The 19948-nt window shown below is 39.5% G+C and overlaps 2 protein-coding genes across 7 annotated transcripts in view; both read left to right on the top strand.

Moving 5' to 3' along the window:
- Positions 1–559: 559 nt before the first annotated feature.
- Positions 560–7433, top strand: c2h7orf57 (chromosome 2 C7orf57 homolog). Its single transcript, XM_058623088.1, has 8 exons — positions 560–686; positions 1458–1508; positions 1697–1870; positions 2933–3023; positions 3368–3497; positions 4246–4310; positions 4521–4618; positions 4980–7433. Exons 2-8 carry the CDS (start codon positions 1463–1465, stop codon positions 5036–5038), a joined length of 663 nt encoding a protein of 220 aa, XP_058479071.1. The 5' UTR covers positions 560–686; positions 1458–1462; the 3' UTR covers positions 5039–7433.
- Positions 7434–9276: 1843 nt separating this feature from the next.
- The window catches only part of LOC131448637 (plakophilin-4-like), a 41890-nt gene continuing 31218 nt past the window's right edge, over positions 9277–19948 (top strand). For 3 of the 6 annotated variants that reach the window (XM_058621295.1, XM_058621287.1, XM_058621250.1), the window contains exons 1-2: positions 9277–9435; positions 11683–11891. In XM_058621295.1, the coding sequence (XP_058477278.1) occupies positions 11754–11891 (138 nt within the window). In that variant the 5' untranslated portion in view covers positions 9277–9435; positions 11683–11753. Of the gene's footprint in view, positions 9436–9552; positions 9754–11682; positions 11892–19948 lie in introns of those variants that run through there. The other 3 variants (XM_058621268.1, XM_058621277.1, XM_058621258.1) reach the window with 3 other exon arrangements.

Genomic DNA, 19948 nt, shown 5'->3' with positions numbered 1-19948 from the left:
AAATGTTGGTATAAATAATAAAATAAAAATAATCATGGGTCACCCATTGACTAAAAAACATCCTTAAATGCCTCTAAATCAGTTGAAAAAGGGTTTTAATAATAATAAGGCCAGCAACCCATTTACAAGAAAACTAAAGAGTTTTGACCATTTTGGCAAAAGTTGATCTTCATGGTTGATAAAGTTATTTATTAAAAGATTTTAAAAGACAAAAAATAGTAGTGTATAGTAAAGTTATTGTTAAAATCCACATCTGGGTTAAATTGCTCCACTGGTTTTTGGCTTTAAGATGCCAAAGATCGTCTCTAAGTGTACTAAAATATAACATAAAAGATGATTTTTAGAGAGAGGTCTCACTCTGTCCAGTTTCAAAATGTGAACTCTAAATTACAAAAACGTTCATTGTTATAAATGATACATAAACATATATTAGGTTTCGGTGCACTATTATTTTTAGTCATTTTGACGTGATGACATTGTGATATAGTTCTTGATTTTGAAGATTCAATATTTGGTTGTTTGGAGACTTACTGTACATAGACGATCTTTGTATAGCAAACCGGATGTCGGCAGCAGGTGCCACAGGAAGTGTGTTCGTCTCTGTCTGCAGATGAAAAAAGAAGCTAACGGCGTTTAACTGCCAAAATCCACTCCAGAATTTCAACAAAGGAAGCATAACAGAAACTGTAAGATATGTGTCCGATTTTCTGTGTGTCGTTTCGCTAACCCGTTGTATCGCTAACCTAAAAAATTGCATCGTTGGAGTGCAGAATAAGGTTACAGCTCTAAAAACTACCGCGGTGGCTAGGTAGGCGGCTAACTAAATTAGCAAGGCTTTGTTAGCCACAATGCTAAGCAAAAACTATACAATTTAAAACACTAAAGAAATAGGCTACGAATATGTTTCTCAAGTCATGTGTCTTTGTGTAAATTGATATTTTAATGCATACAGTCGAATATCGATTAATCACTCGTCGTTATCAATACTCATTCTGCAAAGTGATGTACTGTTTTATTGAAAAAAGTGCCAAGTAACATCTACTGCTGTGACATGTTTTATGTGTGATAGATTCAGTGAGTAACACCTAGTTCCTGTTAGTCATGTACACGCAAAATTATTAAAAAATATTTTTAACAGCATTTTATCTGTTAATTAAAGGATAGAATTATGCAGTCGAGCTTCTGTCGTTGTTATGAGGGAACACAAGGCCACATTCCGTTAAAAATAATAATGGTTTTAATGCTACACTTTAAGTTATGTGTTGTCACAACCTGAAACTGTGCTTTTCAGTAAACTATGAATAGAGACATGCTACCAAGTGAAATCGATCATTTTTATTTTATTATTATTTATATTAGTGTATTATTTTCTCCACTAATTTAAAAATGAGTGCACATGCCAATTTAGGTAGTGTGCAGTTATTTTGTGTGATCATGAAATTGTTTTGTGTTTACAGCTGAAATGAGCAACCCAGCTGTGCCCAACCATCGGAGGACCAAGCCTGGAGGTGAGCAGGGTCTGGTGGCAATTTGATAAATACTTAAAGATAATTTTGGGTCAATTGAGTGTCAATATACAATAATAATGCAATATGTCATGACAAAGATATTTGTATGATCAAAACCACAAAGTACACCTATGCTACTGAACTTAAAAGCATAGATAAAGTAAGTGTTACTTTTATGTTTATTGCAGGCATAAAGCCAGCGCCTGTGACCAGTGGCGTGACGGGACCGTCCTCTCAGATCCCTGGTCTGTCCCAGACTGCTGATGAAAGCACTCCAATGGAGAGGGCCAGTGGACGGCGAGTTGGGATATTTGAGAGTGACTCGGACTACACCAAGCTTGCAAAACAGGGAGGACACAAAGGTAGATATAATTATAATGCCTCATTATGACGGACTATTTGTGGTAGATATTTACACACTATCGTGCTTATTCCATTGTGTATTAGCTTGTAGATTGTATTGTGTTACATTTTGATAAAACATCTTCTCCCAATGATTTCACCCACCTATCTGTCTTTGTCCTCTGGAGGAACACTATGCCAGACTCCATTAATCTACAATTTAAACATGTTTCCCCATACTCATTTAACAGTACAAATTGCTTTTAGTTTGATAAAAGGGCACAGATGGCCACTGACAAATGGGGGAAAAACGAGCCAAACTCAATTAGGAAAACTGTAGATTAAAGATGAAGTAGCTGTTATATAGATATAATAATTGAGACAGAATGAACCAAGCCAGGGGAAAAGTGCGGTTTCTGTGTGCGACTTTACAGGCTCCCGACAACTATTTTTAAAAAGCAACTAGCTACAAATTTAGCGACACTTAAATACTTTCTGAGAAGGTAAAGCACAATTCTGCCACACGAGTGAGATCCACCGAACTGCGGGCAGCGAGTTGGACACACACACACACACACACACACACACACACACAGAAGGGCTGTGTGAGCGCAGCAAGCGCACATACATTTACAGACACACACAAGCTGTGTCTTATTCCCGGACACGGACGAGCTGTGATTGTTCAGTGTAGCAGACTGTGTGTGGAACAATCACTGATCTGTTATGTTTATTCAAGTAAAAATAGGTTTTGTGTTCTCCCCTCTATTTTACGATTCAACACTTCTTTTAAAGACCAGCAATCTTGTTTATTCACAGATGAGCCCCTTTATTTTAGGGTATGACATGTTAGATCATTGACCATTGCGAATCAACCTAATTCTTTCCAAATAGAGATATTCAAGTCTTCTTCGATAATTCTTGTATTTTTTAATATCGCAATATGCCTCGCAGTTGGGCAATTATTTATCCCTGAACCTAATGCAAGTTAAATGACACATTGTGCTTTGAAGGTGTGATGCAATTGTCATGATCACTGGCAGTTTTTGGTTACATTTGCAATATCGTGTCTCTCACTGCAGGACTGTTGAGTCATGATGCTGATGGGGATGATACACCAAAGAAAGTGTACAATCCACCCACAAGCTGGTTTGGACCTGATGAGTCAAAGAGGTAAGAAGATTTGTAAGACACTGAAATAAGCAATCCGTCATGATGATGTGTCGTCCACTTGAGACATGATGGGGAACGCGTACCGTTTAACCCGGAGTCCTTTTTTCATCATATGTCTTGTGTAAATCTTGTTTTCTGATGTCAGTGTACTGATGAGTTAAGTGCCTGTAGAATATATATATATATATATATATATATATATATTTATAAAAAAAATAGGTGTCATAAATGGAAAAAAAATTTAACTAAGTAGAGCAATTATGCAAATAGGCAAAATATGCCACTATGTTAAGGGTGGCAAGCAATAAATCACATCGTATGTCACCATGGTTTTGTGCTTACAGTGGAAACAAAGCAACGTCTCCCAACAGCCAGATGAAGGGGGGCAGCCAGCCCCTGTTTGCGCCGTTTGGCACTGATAACAATGGGTCCTGGGAAAGAGAGACTGATAGCTTTTCCCCTGATAAAGTTAAGGTGAATAGACCAAACTAGTCACCCCCAACATGGACACCATACCAATATGTCATATTTTATTATTTTAATTTTTACCATCACCATTCCATTTATTTTCACGTGATCCATCGTTCCATTATTTCGCATTTTTGTTCATTCATGTGGGTTTCATTTTCTGCTGGTGTACTTTGGCTCTGTGGTAATTTTGTTGTGATATTAATAAAGTTTCAGGTAAGTCTTGCTTGGAAAGGACCTGATAAAACAAGACATTAATTTGAAATATAAGCTATACATGTATTTCAAATCACCTCATAATTAAGTAACTGAAAAATATTTTTTGGTCAATAAGAATCAAGGTTGATATCTTGGAATAATATCATATGTAGGTGAAATACAATAATTGCAAATTGTAAGCGCACAACAGCATTTGCTGTTACAAGACATGTTACAAGAGAGTCCTGTTTTGTGAATACAGTATATTAAGCAAATGGCGATATGTCTATTTGTTTAGATGGTTTTATTAATGAGGTGTATTGAGTTTTGTTGGGTTGACTCCAGGCAATTGTGCACATTTTTGTGTGGTGCAATTTTTAGTTCTCAACTGTTTCTTCAATCATCTTCATTGCATGACTAATTTCACCCAAACTTGTTTTCAATAATTTGTTCTCAGCTGTATTACCCAGATCTGATTAGCCTACTCCACATGTTTATTTGTGGTTTGGAGTGGAGTTCGTATTAACTGCGGTTTGGTGACATTTCATTGCTGCAGGATTCTCCTGATGGTGTTGCCAATGAGTTGGAGGGTCTCACTCTAACCAACAAATACAAGAGAGTGTGAGTAGATATCTTTTTCGTCCATGTTTACGGATTGTCTAATCAATTATTTAACATCCTAATGTGTTTGCAATACTTTTCACTCAAGTTAACCCTTCAAACTATGTATGAAATGGGTTATGGTTAAATTGATTATTATTAGAGGTTGTTGTTGTTGTCAGACAAACACAGTAATGGTGCCGTCTGCCATCTCTCTCTCTCTCTCTCCAGATGTCATGATAAGAAGGCTCCTCCTGTCAGCATGACCATGCTGCTGAGTCATGGTTATGTGGAAGACCAGAAGTCTCCCAATGACGACGATGCCTCAAGTATGACTGATTATTATTATGCACAGTACAGTCCACATGCACATTAAATACAAATGCAAGTAACACATTACAGCATTAGGATTTAAGGCTTTTGAAGAAAAATGAAATGTTTATTCGTTTTGATTTTGATGTTTTGACCATTTTTTACCCCTCAAGTTTATCCACTGATTTTTGTATGTACATTTTTAGAGCATGTCCCTTAGCTAATGTTTCTAAAAGCTGGCAGTTGAACACTGACGTATAAGCATACTTTCAGCTATGGCATGAGGGTCATTGTCAACATACGCGTCTGTATACGTGGGACTATGAACTCACAACCTAATTTTTTTCTTACGTTAAATGGTGTTGTTTTTTCTTGTAGGTATGACCTCAGAGCAAACCAGCACCATTGCAACGGAGGATGTGGACGACGTGGAGTAGTGTGCACAGGTTCTCATCTAGAGGGAAAAGAGCGGGGGTCGTCCTGACTCCAGTTCATGGTGTCACAATTCCACGAACACGCCACTCTGCCCGTCTCAGATTCACTTGCATTAATTGTACATCCACTGACTATTAGTTTTTTTTATTCATGTTTATGCAAAGGGTACTGTAATTTTTTGTTTGCTTTAATTTAAAAAACGAGTTGGCACATATTTTGTTGAGTAGACGTGTTGCTGCGCGCAGTATTATTTTGTTCAGTCCGTGTTTTGTCGTGCCTCAATTTGAAAGACAAGTTGTGCACTGGGAGGTAAAATAACAATTCGGTTGAAAACTAAAAACAGCCTTACCTGCTAAATCTTCCATTTGGCTGGTGGCTGCTGTTGACTTCCCTCCCTGGTTGTATGAAGGTTGAGTTAGTGAATTTTAGTGTTAGGTGTTCTATAAAGAATTGTGGTTCCAGTGATGTGAAACATTTGTTTTGATCAAGGGCTCCTGCTTTCTGATGGGATGTCCGAGGTGTGTGTGTGTGTGGGTGTGTGTGTGTGTTCTCAGCTGCAGAGGTGGATATGATCATTCGTTGAGACGGCAACCCTGCAGCTGTGACCACATGCCGAAGTGTGTACTGATGGCTACATCCGCAGTGGTTGGTTAATAAAAGGGGCCAAACATGATTTTTTTGGTTGCTGCTGTGCAAAAGGCTTCTCTTCTTATCAGTTCCTTTTTTTTAGATTTTCTTCAAAAAGAAACATTCATTCAATTATAGTGTGTTTCTCTGCAAGCTACATTTTCATGAAGTTTTGTCTTGTAATCAGAAAAAGCATAGTCAAAAGAAAACACATTCAGCTGAAATTGCTTAATTATCTCAAATAAGGTTTAGCTGCCTGCACATTTGAATTTAACATCACTGCCTATTATTTAGGAAGCTCGTGTTAATAAGGGTGCCAAGCTCGTCCAGTTATGTCAGAAGCTTGCTACTGATTGTTTTCTCCACATCACTGAGTTGTGTTCACCTTCAGCTTTGTGCAACAACAGATAAAACATTCTGTGAAGTTTTAGGAACTTAAGGAGCCACCTTCTGCAGACTGACAACCCGAAAGTCAATCTCGCTGTAATTCCCTGTGAAGATTAAGGCAGAGTTTTTAAAAAGAAAATGTGAGTTCTGAACATGCCAACTAAGCAGTTTTCCCCTGCTCATGCAGTGTTTTGACTTGGTAGACACCAGGAGAAGTTAGTATTAATACACAACCTGCTCACAAGCAAAACCTCCATCTCATCACATGTGTTTTTCTGCCTGGTGGGATTTTGTCTGTTCAGATGAGAGAAAAAGTTAGTGCTTTATCATTTTTAATTAAAAAAATGCTTCAAATGTGGGGCACACTGGCAGCTCACCTGGTTAAAAACAAGTCCTGTGTGTAAAGGCAGAGTACTGCAGCAGCTTCAGTGTGAGTCCAGCTCTTTGCTGCAGCTCTGTCACAGTACACCATCATAACCACAATAAAAGGAAACACTTCTAAAACAAGTCTTTGTGAAAAAAGAATAAAATGCTCAGAGCATTTTTATGTCTAATCGAAAAACTTTTACCTAAGTTTTAGTTTGAGAAGTTGCTCTTACCGTCCCCATCTCTTCCTGTCCTGATTTCCTGTGCAGTAACTATTTGATTGACAGTGAAGGCCTTGAATTATGGCACTTTTGAGTGTGACATTAAAGTCTTGCAGGGACAATTTTTCCTGATGAATAAAATTGAATGTATCTTAGTCTAATGACAAGTTTTCAGCTCCAAGGTCGTCCTGTATCACGGAATGATGCAGCAGTAATAGACTCTCGTTTGAAAAGAATTAACTTGATGTGTCATGTTCAGCGAAACTGTAATTTTGTCACTTTCTCTCAACACTATTTAAGCAGTGACGCATAATTTATCTGTGTGTAGTATTAAAGCGGTCTCAAGTGCTGTTCCAAGAATTAGATGCTTTACTGTGTTTAATGACACTGGGTTTTATTTTGCAGTCAAAGGAATGGCAATGTATTATTGTTTAGTAATATTTGCTTTGAAGAACTTAATCTTTGTTTCCAATGAACTTAAAATATTCAGGTACAGTGTTAAGAGTTTAAATCTTAGTGAAGTTTTGTCATCCTCTCCAGTGAGTTAGTGCCATTGTCAGTTTGCAAACATCTTTATTGGCGTAACTTAGCGGAGGCTTTTTATTTCTAATTATTATGGTACATATTTAAATGCAAATCTATCAGTGGAGAGCAAAGACATCAGCTGTTAAACTGAAGAAATCTTTGTAGTGAGGATAGATCCACACCTGGTCCACATCTACATACAACCCTGCATTTTTAAATGACTGCACACACTCGTAATTATCATTTAAATAAATGGGCATGTGCATGTAAATGTGTAGTGTTATTTTTTCTTTGGAATACTTATAAACCACATTCAAGTTTTACATAAGTCACAGAGAAAATCAACTGTTAGATCACTTCCTCTTTTTTTTATTTTCTAAATCTGAACATTTTTATAGGGAAAAACAAGTCACGTTATCTCTTTGAATGAATTTAATGTTGCCAAGAAACAATTATGCAACATAGCTTTCCAATGATCATGCAGCCGAGAAAGTCAAATTCCAGGGAAAAGGGATAAATGGTAAATCAGCACCCAGAAAACTTGGAAATTGAAAATGAGGAGAAAATCAAATTTTGGTCAGTTTAAAGTCACTCACAAGATACTATTTCTTGAGAATTTCCCCCTGGGGAACTCTTCATTCTAATTCATTTGAAGTCGAAATTTTGACTGAAGCCTGTTTGAAATATTTAGTTTAGTTTAGAGTAAAAATTATTATTACTTTTACTTAGTAGTTAAAGGATTTTCCAGTATTAATTATTGATTTAACACACAAGGAAGACAAACAAACACCAGCTGACAGTAATGTAGCACGAGAGGACGCTGGAACATAACTTTTACTTTCGGTTTCCAGTGGGACTGCTGCAGTGACGCACCCTCATGTAGAGAAGAGTAATTAAATCACCTGCGTATGGAAGCCCATTAGTAAGTCATAATTATGAGATAGTAAGTTATAATTTTGAAATAGTAACTCATTATTATGACATAGCATCTCTAATTATGGGATACTATCTCAAAATGATGCATTCTTTTTTCCATGTGGCAAAATTGACTTCCGTATAATTAAACCTGGTAGGAAACTCATCTGAATTAAAATGTTGACCTGATGAGATGATGAAATAAATATTGGTGAACGTTGACATTGATTTATTAGTAATTGATCAAGGTGAATTGTATTTATGTGGCTTTAACTCATTCATGGTGGTTATGTTTAAGTCTTTTGATTATGAATAATATAATGATATTGTCAAGCAGATAAGTTTATTTTGTGTTTCAGTAGAATGCTGTAAACATTTACTTCACAACTCTGAATTCAAACAAGTATTTTCTATTTAATTACGCATGGAAAAGTTGCATTATTTGTGTTTTATTGATTTAAGGAAATATTTAATTTAAAGGGAAACATACAAAGGTTATCAACCTGAAAAAATCAATAACTGTAATGAAGACAATACTGGTGCTTTCCAAATAAAAAGAGTGAACAGTGAGATGTCCTGTTCATCCTTTGAAGTTTTTCAAGCCCTTTTCGAGTTAAGAAAAAAACAAAAACACATATAAAACTTGACAATAATAATAATACATTTTTGTAAATGTAAGTTTCAAGCTTTTAACTTACTTAAATAAAAATACCATAAAAATATCTTCAGTAGATATGTTCTGAATTTCCGCAGTATATTATAACAATGAGATAGTATCTCATTATTATGACTCATAAATATGATGGAAATAGATCTGACATCTTGTTGTGATGTTGCGAATGTTTAAAACATTATATTCTTACTGATGTTACTTTTTCTCATAATTTGTCATAATATGATCCATTCATTTCTTAATCACCTTTGACATGCCAAAACAGGGCAAAGTGTAAGTTTAGGAAGTAGAAATACCATTATCATCCCTTTATTTACATTTAAGTGAATGTGCATGAATTAAAAGAATAGAAAATGTGCTTTTATTATATACATATAAGTAGCTCAGTGTAACCTGAAGATATGAACAGAATAATAAGTAACAGATCAGTATAAAAGTGTCAGGTTTCCTGGTTTTATGGTGGTTTTAGATAGTTGGACGTCCCTCTCTCTCTCTCTCCCTCTCTGACACACGCACGCGCGCGCACGCTGCAGGTTGCATCCTGGCTTTCCAGCAGCAGCAGCATCATCAGCGGCTCTGTCTGCACGGTCGGCTGCTCCTGCAGCTTCCTCGTGCATCGGGCGGTGATCGATTCCTCTATCGGAAAATAATCTATCGCCGCATGGTGACGTCACGCCGCTGAAAGGTAATAGTAGCTGGGCGTGTTGAGGTTGCTGGGTGGGTTGGTGGGTTTGACTCGCGGACGCTCCGCGGGTAGGTGCATGGGTGCATTGAATTAAACTACACAGGATTAAAAACACACACACACACACAGGTGCGTTAATTTGCACGTGGGCGCGCTCGCGGCTGTTTTGTTTTGTTTGTTTGTCGCGTCGCTGCGTGGAGGAAATGTAGAGGCTTGTCACGAGTGGAGAAGGATATGGGGATGAGGATGAGGATGGATGCGTAAGAGGACGGAGCCAGCTGTGGCCTGCTGCTCCTCGATCACAGCAACATCTGGCCGGTGAGTCGCACTGATACATGCAGGCTGAAGCAGGAGCGATCGCGGCCAAAGCGAGCCCCGCTCTTTGCTCTGCAGAGTCGGAGTGACCTCGTCCTTGGCTGCCGGATGCTGGTGGTGGAGTAATAGATTTGCACGTTTGATTGACAGGCTGCGTGTAACATGCACTATGATGAAGGCTGAGCCTGTAATATGAGACAGAGAGAAATCATGGAGGTGACATGATGCTCTCTCTGGAAACCTGCAACTGTACCATGCATGTCTATAAGGTAAAAAAGAAGAAGGAGGGAATGTGCAGTTACATGCATCACTGAGAGGCTAAATCCTGATCACTTACATGAGATTAAATAGACACTCACTTGCCACTTTATTAGGCACAGAGGACACCTAATCATGTGGCTCCCTGGATGGTTTTCTGCTGCTGTCGCTCATCTGCTCCAGGGTTTGATGTGTTGTCAGACATGGTCGTCTTCATACCTTGGTTGTAACGAGTGTTTATTCAGTCGTCCTGGCCCAGTCCGGTCATTTTTCTCTGACCTCTGGCATCAACAATGCATTTTGTCACCCAGAGAAATGCTGCTCGCTGGATTATTTTGTTGTTGTTGTTGTTGTTGTAAAATTTAACGATGGCTGTGTGTGAAAATCCCAGTAAATCAGCAGTTTCTGAAATACTCAGACCAACAACCCTAATATCTCTCCATTCACCTTTTGTTCCCCATTCTGATGCTCATTCTAAACTAAAGCAGCTCGTCTTGACCATGTCTGCATCCTTAGCTGTGATTATCTGTCGTAATGCCCTTCAATAACTTGCACATTTGGACATTTGAACATATATTATCTGCATCTGTACATACCTGTGACAATGCGTCATTTGCACATACATTTTCTTTTTCTTGTACAAACTTTATACAATATAAAGAATATTTGCACATTCTGAATGCTTTAGCACTGTGACAGTATTGCACAACTAACTGCACCTTACATTCTGACTACACTCTACCTGTTTGTACATAGTACCCGCTTTGTTTTTATTTATTTTCTTTGCTTGGATTTAAGTTTATTCCTTTATTTTAGTTAAGTTGAGTTGTTTATTTGAGTTGTATCAAGGGAACTTGCCAAGTAAGAATTTCATTTTCCAGTTTAACCACTTGCTGTGTACATGACAATAAACCTCTTGAATCTCTACAGGCGTTGAGTTGCTGCCATGTGATTGGCTGATTAGATATTTCCCTTAACGTTAGGGTTGGAGATCCTGGAAAAAACTATTTGAGCAGGCTACATTTGGAATTCAAACGCCCAAGAACCTTTCTTCAGACTTCCCTCCGAAGCTATGCCTCCAGAGCAAGGAACGCGCAAAGAACACATTTTTCTTGGCAGTAGCTTTTTTCAAAAACTGTCTTTCGTTTGCAAACGACACATGGTGTTGGCACCTTTTCTGCCATAATGTGTGGATGGTGTTTTGACAGGCCTGTCTGTTCCACAGCTGACTGGCATTTTTTAATTTCTGTGACAATGCATTAATGAATTGGTTACAATGGGGTTGTGAAGAAGATTTTAAGCATTACGGTAAAAAATGCTCCTGAAAATGATCTCCCACCCTACCTTTAATGAGCAGTTGCTGGTGTAGCTATAATGGAAAAACACTAACATTGAATTTAAGATCATTACAAATAAATTGACGTCACAGAAAACCATAACCACAATATGAGTGTGCTGTATTATAATGATATGTGAAGGTCAACTGTGACATTAGAGGTTAAAAAATCAGAAAATAACACAGTTTAAGGTCAAAGTGAGTCCCTGCAGGATTACTACAGTTGGTAAAACACAATATGGTCCCTTTGAACTCGCAAATCTGAAAGACTCCGGTGTATGACAGTGAATTTCTGTTCAACGCTCCTCTTCCTTGTCCACATCTTGACCCGCTTGTAGTCTTTCTGCAGGGTCAGAGAGGGCACCTCAGCAGCCGGCCAGCTCTGGTTTATAGTGGCGAGGTGGAGGCGATGGAGGAGGGGGATGCAGAAGGGGAGGGGCCCATGGCGGTCAGTGCTGGGCCAGGTGGTCACAGCCTCCCACCTGATGCCGGCAACAGCAGCAGCACCAACACCACCACCAACCTGCTGGCATCTGTCAAAGAGCAAGTAAGAAAGGAATTGCACTCACACACTCGAATATAAGACACTATAATCCCACTGGCAGTTAAGTAAAATACAGTAGTATGAGAGACGGAGCCTCTTGACTCAGACCAGTGGACGTCCCCTTACACCACTACAATCAGTTTGTGGCTTTGTTATCATATTGTGCCTCTTTGTGTCTGTTTTGCATCTCTTTTTAGTTTCTTTGTAGCTCAGTGTATGTGATTCAGCCAAACCCTGCAAGAAAATTGGAGCATAATCTCCAGATATAGTAGAAAAGTAATGGGTTTCTGTGGAGAACCTCCACAACTCTCTTAGAACTAATAATTTCCCGCAGGACTTTCCCGGAATCTCCACCACGGAGACGATGAGAGAAGTAAATATACGATAGGTAGAAAATTCACGGTCCCACTTTTTATTTTGACACTTGCAGATATGGCTGGTAATATTAGGAAGAGAGAAAACTTGAGGATTACAAATCACATGAGATCTCCAGGTCATTTGTATCCTGCGCGACTGGAGCTACGACTGCTGTGCTGTTGTGAAAGTGTTAAAAAAAACTGTTCCCTTTGCCTTGTTTATCACGTATTTCAGTTACGTGTATTCGGATCTTCTCTAATTGTTTGTCACATTTTGCTCCTTATGTGTGTCTTTTTGTCATCCTCGGCGCTGCTCAGCCTTTATGACAGTTACATGGTGTTAATTGAAGTCTTAGAAGCACTGACACCGTCTTATGACATGACCCAATGGGTCGAGATGTTTCCTGCCGCTAACTTTCAGCTATTATTGACACAGATCTGGTTTGTGTGTTAGAATGAGGGAATGAGAGAATGCTGATATTTTTTTATGCTTCTCGCCGTCTCATCAGCATGGGAGTCTGTCTGTTCCCCTGCTATTAATTATGCCTGGACAGTGGCCATGTTCTCAACTTAGTCCTCCAGAGTGTGTGCCTCTGAATCAGGCACAATGCTATTTAAAGCCTTATGATGTCCAATAAAAGGAAATCTGCACTTATACTTTCAATCTGCAGTTTCTTTGGGGCAGACAGCAGCTCGCTCTAAAGTCTGGACTGTTGTGGAGTTAAAGCAACGATTGTACGAGCATTTTTGCTCCAGGTTTTTTTTTAACTCGGTCATAACGGCTTTCTTGCTTCTTGTGTTGTGTTGCAGAGCAGGCGATGCAGTTATGTGTCAGTGTAGCTGTCGATGGTGATGCTGCAGTGATGAAAACACTCGAAAGCTGACATTGCTTTTACTGAAGCAAAGCGTCGTCTTGTCATTTGTACTAAAAATTGAAAGCTACAGTTTGCAGAATGGCCAGAGAAATGGTTTATTCTTTAGTTTCACCTGCAGGTTGTCAGAAAATTGTTGGACATGATTTATTGAGTTTATCGTCTGATTCTCTTTTTAGTTTCTGCTTCTTCTTCTTTTTTTTTAGCTTTCTTTGAAGCAGAGACTTACATCTTTAAGGCTTGTAAAACGAGCCCACTTACTCTTTAATATCTGTTGGGTTTGTATGTCCGATAAATCGTTACTGCTTTGAACTCCTTGGACGTTATTTGCAGAGACAGTCAAATTTTGTGACTGGGATATTTACATAATAAGTCATGTTTGAAATGAGTGATTTCCATTAAAGTAAAATCACAGATTTTTCTGAAACAAGTACAATTGTTCATTCACTAGATTTTCTTTTCCATTTTCCTGATAAACGACATCTTGCCCACAGGGGTAAAAAAAGCAAGTTGTGTTTTGATTTTGTCGTAGAAGTTTTTAGGGCCGTGTCGCCGTGGGAATATCACTTCAGGTACCTGCGACATGGTGAAATATGAGCTCGGAGTAATAGATCCCCATTCTCATCTGTAGGCCTGGTGGAGTTATTTTCACTTTGAGAAATGCTGCGCTCCATTGTTAAAGCTGGTCGTTCAAGTCGCTGATAATCTTGTGAGGAGGAATCTATCAAATCTGGACAGTTTGGGGCTTTGGAGATAATGTTTCTCGTCCATAATAACAGAGTGACACTTGAACATAGGTCACAGATTCCGCATGACTGTTGGGCAAAGAGCAAACATTTTATCACGTAGCTTGCGACTAGAAAATGCAATCAAGTTGCTTTACCTTTCCCCTGCAGTGCTGCTGAAGCATCAAATCTACCGCCTGCAGTTCCTCCACAGAAATGTCAAATTAGACATGCTAAATGGAGCACATCGCTTTTTGCCCTCCATTGTGTTTGGGCCTGATGCTTTTCCACTTTGCTCTCATTCAGTCCATTAAACGCAGGACTGATAGACATGTGCAACGGAAAATGCCACAAACCCAAAACCTCCACAGTCTCATTGTCCACTTTCATTTTTTCTGACACTTCTTGAAGCCGACGCGGCGATGCTGATGAGATGTTGATCCAACAGTGTGCAGTAACTTTGCTCCAAAATGAAAGAGGAGCCGTCTGTTAGCGCTCTTGCTTCATTCAGAGTGAAAATGGAGACACTTTGCAGGGTTTTATTACAAGTTGCTGTACGTTATATCATGTCACCGTGGGTTAACAGTGAAATTTGTCCATCGAGTACGACTGAATATTCTCGCTCTGCAGCTTTGTCCAGAAATACACACTTTCTTGTTGTTCTCTAAGGCACATTAGTGCAACATCAGGGAGAAATACTCCTTTGATTCTCAGGGATGAGAACATAAATTTGACTTCAATCTAAGGCTGTGACAAGCAACCAGTCAGTTTAACATTGGTTGGTGCTTGGATTTAATGGATGCAAGGATGCAATTTATGAAATAGTCTGCAAATAACGGACAAATAGTCATTTGGAAGCTGTGCTATTTGTCTTGGAACAGTTTGTTGAATGTCTGTATGGAAGGCAGAGGCAGACAAAGTTCCTTTGGTTGAGTATTACTGTATGAATGTTTAAGTTTTCATGGGGTCAAATGCATCATGCTGTATATTTATCGTATCGCGTGTGATACCTAGATAGTATCGTGGCGGTCCAGGGCAGCTCCCAGGATCCTGCTGTATGTAACATGACGCACTGGTGTTCTTGAAAAAGAACATGCATGCTCAGCAAAAACCCTTCCCAGGATGGAGGAAGACAAAAACAAAAGGCGCAATAAAACGGCAACGGCGTGGACCACGTCAGCGCTCTGCGTGCTGATTGATTTGGACGATGAGAGTCAGAAACACCACGCGCGCCACGTCAAAGCAGATTTACCAAACATCAATTTTGGCTGTGCATGATTGTTAGGCCTGGTGTGGCTGCTTTCCCAGCAGAGCGTCGTCTTATATGAGCCGCTGGGTAACGCTCTGAATCTGTGGGTTAAACCAGCTCTGTCAATCTGGTTATGTCATGGCCTGGCGCTGCTTTGCCCCCCTGCTGACAGCTGAGACTCTAAACTGCTGCTGTTTGACGTCTGCCTGAATTTGAAAGCGTGCTCTCTGTCATATTTTGTTGTTGTGGTCTGCGTTTGTTGTCTCGAGACGCCCGGGGTTGCCTGTCACGTTAGTGTTCTGCTGCAGAGTCACTGTGGCGGAAGAGGGAGCTAAGTTCTCTTGATCTGCAGTGTGAGAATCGGAGAGAAAACATCCACCTTGTTATTTACTCTTAGTGAACCCACTTTACCTCCGCCCGCCTCATCCAGTTAGTCACTTCCACTGTCTCATAGAATCGCTTTTGACAGCTCTCAGAGGACGAGCACAACCTGTTGCTCTCCATAAAAGGTGAGCGCTCGGGTTTATAAAGAGACTGAAAGCGTTTTAATCTAAGTAGGGGTTACATGTGGAGGTGGAGAGAGCCAGAGAGATGGAGTAACAAACCTGGATGCCTGCCATTTTAATCTACTGAAGCTGCAGTGGGTCTGGCATCGGAAGCAGCTTGTGTGCATTTTGTCTTTCTTCCATGTGGTTGTTGAACTTTGGTGCAAAATAGCAGAGAAGTAGAAGACTTTAAAAAAAACCTGAGGTGCATTAGCTCGCTCTCCAAACAATCGTCCTGTTTGGACACAGTGCAGAACTCACAAACTCACCAACAGAAGCGGCACAGTATCCGTACAGTATATAGCAAAGTTCTGTGCACGAGTCCGTCTGTCACCAGCTTTGACGTCACCGATGAGCGGCACATTTTGAAATCCGATTTCAGACTCTGACTCAGACTCGCATTTGAATAAATCAGGTTTGAATTTGCATTTCAACCCACCTACAAACGTAGTTTGGAGCAAATGTTGTTGTTTTTTTTGCTGCCCAGTCTGTCACAGTCTGGATAAAATCAGATGTTTTTCCTGGCAGTCCGAACAAGGACCTAAACGTCTCACTGACAAATATGGTATCAAAGTGAGTTAGAGAAATGTGTGTACGGGAGGGGGGAAAAAAAACTGTCAAGCCGCCTTTTAAGGCGAAGTCCCTTAAGAGTGATTCCTCCCTTTTTAAAATGGTGAGCTAGAGCGAGAGCAGCAGTGTTTTGTAGGGGCAGAATTCGGTTGAACATGTCACTGATATTACAGATGCAGTCAGGATGAACTGCTGCGCTAAAAATAGAAATGACAAGAAGCTGGAGTGAGTCTGTCCTTGGTGTTACTGGATTAGATTGAAAAAAAAAAAAAAGATATTGTCTGGCATGGCTTTGCGTTGGCAGGGCGTGTTTTCCAAACATTCATGAAGTGACAGGCTTAGGGCGCTGATGCAACAATTGTTTGTCTCCTGAGGCGTGAGATCCAAAACAAGGAGCTCTGTGTGTCCCCCGTCGCCGTGCTGCTCTGAGGTGATGTAAGGAGCGGAGAGAGGGGGGGGCGGAGTCAGCAGTGACTATGCGTGGAGTGTGCAGCAGGTTTGAATGTTTCCCCCGACAGTCTTTAGTGACTCAGTAACACATCCGACACTGTCACTTAATACTTTCGGCTGAGGTCTTGTCCATTTTCTCTCTCACATCCTCCCGCGTGATTGTACATGTGGTTGTTTAATTCACTCATCTCAGTTTGTTACCTTGGAAACGCAGGGACCAGTCGGATTGAATGGTGTTGTTAAGTGTCTTTGTCTGTTTTCCCAGTGCTACAAGAGCCTATTGTGATATTTTTAGTTGTTCATTAGCTGCGTTATCTTTTGATAAATGTTCTGTGTAACTTAGTTTGACTGGAGTATTATCGTATTACTGTCAATGAATGTGATGATCCTTTTCATAATTAAATGACTGATCAGCTGTTGTTTGTTTTAGCCCAACCAACCTTCAGGTATTTTATTCAAATGAAAAACAACAACTAACCCATTTTTGATTATTTGTGCGTAGGTATCCTCCCTCAGTGCTAACAAAATGCAGACTGGAGACTCAAAATAAAGTGCGCGTGTGAATTAGTGCTAAGTAATCAATCATTTAAACATTTTAATCACAATTTGAAAAAAATGCAAGTCGTAAATCACATACTATCAGCTGCAACTTTAGATATTTGTCCTGCAGGGTTTACACTTTTTAGAAAGAATGGTTGTTATCTCATGTGTAAATGCTCTATCACATTTTAAATCTTTTACACACTGAATATTGAACTGAAGCTTGCCTTCAAAATGGAAAAATGATGCAAATCTCCACGTATCTATGAAAAATAACAGTTAGATATTTCCCCCGCAAGTCATTAAGCCTTACTGTGAATGTGAGGGTCAATGTTTGTTTGTTATAATAAAAGAAAATGTCTCGCTCTCCCGAACATCTAATCGGGATTTTTTTTTTTTGCACATTTAATTCAACATTCTGTGGCACATTCACGCAGCAGCCTCAGAGCCACAGTGGCGGCCACACATCTCACGGTTTGACCCGGACACTAATTAACACAACAAATTCAGAATCTGCCTGTAGCCTCATGGGAATCATGAAAGTTTAATACAGTCTGATGAAAAGCGACATTCAGGTCAGTCCTGTGTTCCTCAACTCAGCTCTTCTTCACATACTGTACTCCTGTGCGTCTGAACAACCATGTCTCACGAAGCTTATTCCTGAAATCAGGCCAGTTTACTTTGTGCCTGCCGTCTGCTGCTTGTGTAGCATGCAGACGTCTTGGTCTACAGTGGACGAGACAAGAGCCAACGCGATGAGACTATTTAATAAATCACTGTACACCATCTGACTTTATAGAGACTGCCAAGGCTCCATGCATCACATGGCCAGAGCTGACCTAAATTCAAAATATCAAGAGACATTAACAGGATTTAGGTGTCTTTTGTACTTTTTTAAGGGCACTTTCAACCCTACAGTACTTGGGGACAAATTGCATAGATAATTAATGTGATTTGGTGTGAATAAATCACACATCAAAATGTAATTAATTGTTAAATTATAAATTAATCTAATTTGAAAACAGCACAGAGGTGTACCTACATGATTTATTAACTTTAAATACTTAGATTGGATTAATTTAAATTAGATTAGATTGTGTTCATCATCTCTGCTGATTACAAATCATCACAAATGTGTTTGCATCTCATTCGTGACCTCCAAACTATAAAAACTGCGTCGTTGTAAACAAATAAACCGGACGGGACCTTTGATTTGAAATGACTGACTAAACGTATGTTTGGTAGATTATTTCTTTGTTGTAACAATGCGTTTTAGCAATAAATATTATACGTTTGGAAAGTCTGTTTATTTCCCTTTTTAAATGGTGCCACATGTGTAAGGAAAATGTGAATTTGGGAGTGGAGAGGATGGAATGGCCTGCCTACATTCCTGACCTCAGTCCCATCGTACATATTGGGTGTGCTGTTCGTGCCAGAGTGACCAACACAACCGCATTGGCTGACTTGGAACTGACTTGCTGGTTGAAGAATGGGAATGTGACCAAGCTGGTGACCAGCATGAGGAGGAGGTGTGGGGCTGTCGTGGCTGTGTATGGTTCTTCCACATGCTACTGAGGCCCTTGTTCGTTTAAATGAATAAACTGTTAAATTGCCAATAACGTGTTGTTTCGTCAGCCTTCAATCATCCAGTCCAATAAACAACACCAAACAAGAGTCAATAGCAGAATAAGCTGTTTGGCATTGGCAGAGAAGATTTGGCAAGTTTTTCATGGATGCAACCCACATGCTCAACTCTGCTGCTCAACCCACAAATGCATTTTCTTTACAAATGTGGCACCTTTTAAAAAGGAAATAAACTGTCTTTCCAACAAAGACATAATCCACCAAACCCTTTTTTGGGCTAAGTTTATATTATATATGTATTATATGTATACAATAATTACTGCACAATATGGTTTCCTGCAGGAATCTGTGCATCTTCCAGCCACTTCTTTTAATATTTATATTAGACAACTGATTCCCTGCCGCTGGTCCACGATGACACCAGCTGTGGTTTTCTGGAAGATTTATGATGCAGCTGGCAAGCGTCTGTGTTATGTAACAGAATACAAATTAGTGGCTGCCAAAACTCTCTCCTTTTTAGCCACAGTCGGCAAAAACCTGCTCCACTTTACGCTTGAGCAACGATTTACATCCATCCCTGTGTTTTTAAAAAAAAAAAGTATTTCCTTGGATGTTTTAGTACATTCCCTTGATTATCTTAGTTCAGTTGCCTTTTTCTTTGTTGCATTTATCCCCTGTGCGTCTGTTTAGTTTCACTTTTCGCCTTCCTGTTGTTCATGATTACCCACCCACACCTATTTATAATTGTTCTTGATTTGTTTTCCATTTGTTAGCTACCACTTCACATCTTTTCTGTTATTTATACATCCTTTCCTCTGCTTGTGTGTGCCTCTGCCTTTTTTGAATGTTTCGAATTAATGGCTGCCGGTACTGTAACCCTAACTGAGTCAGCGCCTGCATTATTATCCATGACAAATAGTCCCACTAAAGTAGACTTAAAAAAACGCTTCTGCTATAGTGCATCCGTTTATATCCGGTCTTCCTCTAAACACACAAAATGTGCAGGATTGGGACAGCGTACTCTTCCTCTCTCTCTCCCCCTGAATATGTCATTATTGGTGCCACACCTTTTAAAAAAACACTAAATCCTTCTTGTTTATTTTATAACTGAATGATTTACCACAATGCATCCTGAAAAAAGGAACAGCAAGGAACATGATAAATGACCG

The sequence above is a fragment of the Solea solea genome, chromosome 2 (assembly GCF_958295425.1).
Source record: "Solea solea chromosome 2, fSolSol10.1, whole genome shotgun sequence".
NCBI classification, from domain to species: Eukaryota; Metazoa; Chordata; class Actinopteri; order Pleuronectiformes; family Soleidae; genus Solea; species Solea solea.
The sequence above is the reverse complement of the archived record's forward strand: the minus strand, read 5'-3'. Positions and strand labels throughout refer to the sequence as shown.

Excerpts from the sequence above, each read along its gene's own strand:
- c2h7orf57 (XM_058623088.1), top strand. The coding sequence starts at position 1,463 with ATGAGCAACCCAGCTGTGCCCAACCATCGGAGGACCAAGCCTGGAG. Across the intron at positions 3,024-3,367 it reads GGACCTGATGAGTCAAAGAG|TGGAAACAAAGCAACGTCTC; the intron begins GTAAGAAGATTT and ends TTGTGCTTACAG. Across the intron at positions 4,311-4,520 it reads ACCAACAAATACAAGAGAGT|ATGTCATGATAAGAAGGCTC; the intron begins GTGAGTAGATAT and ends CTCTCTCTCCAG.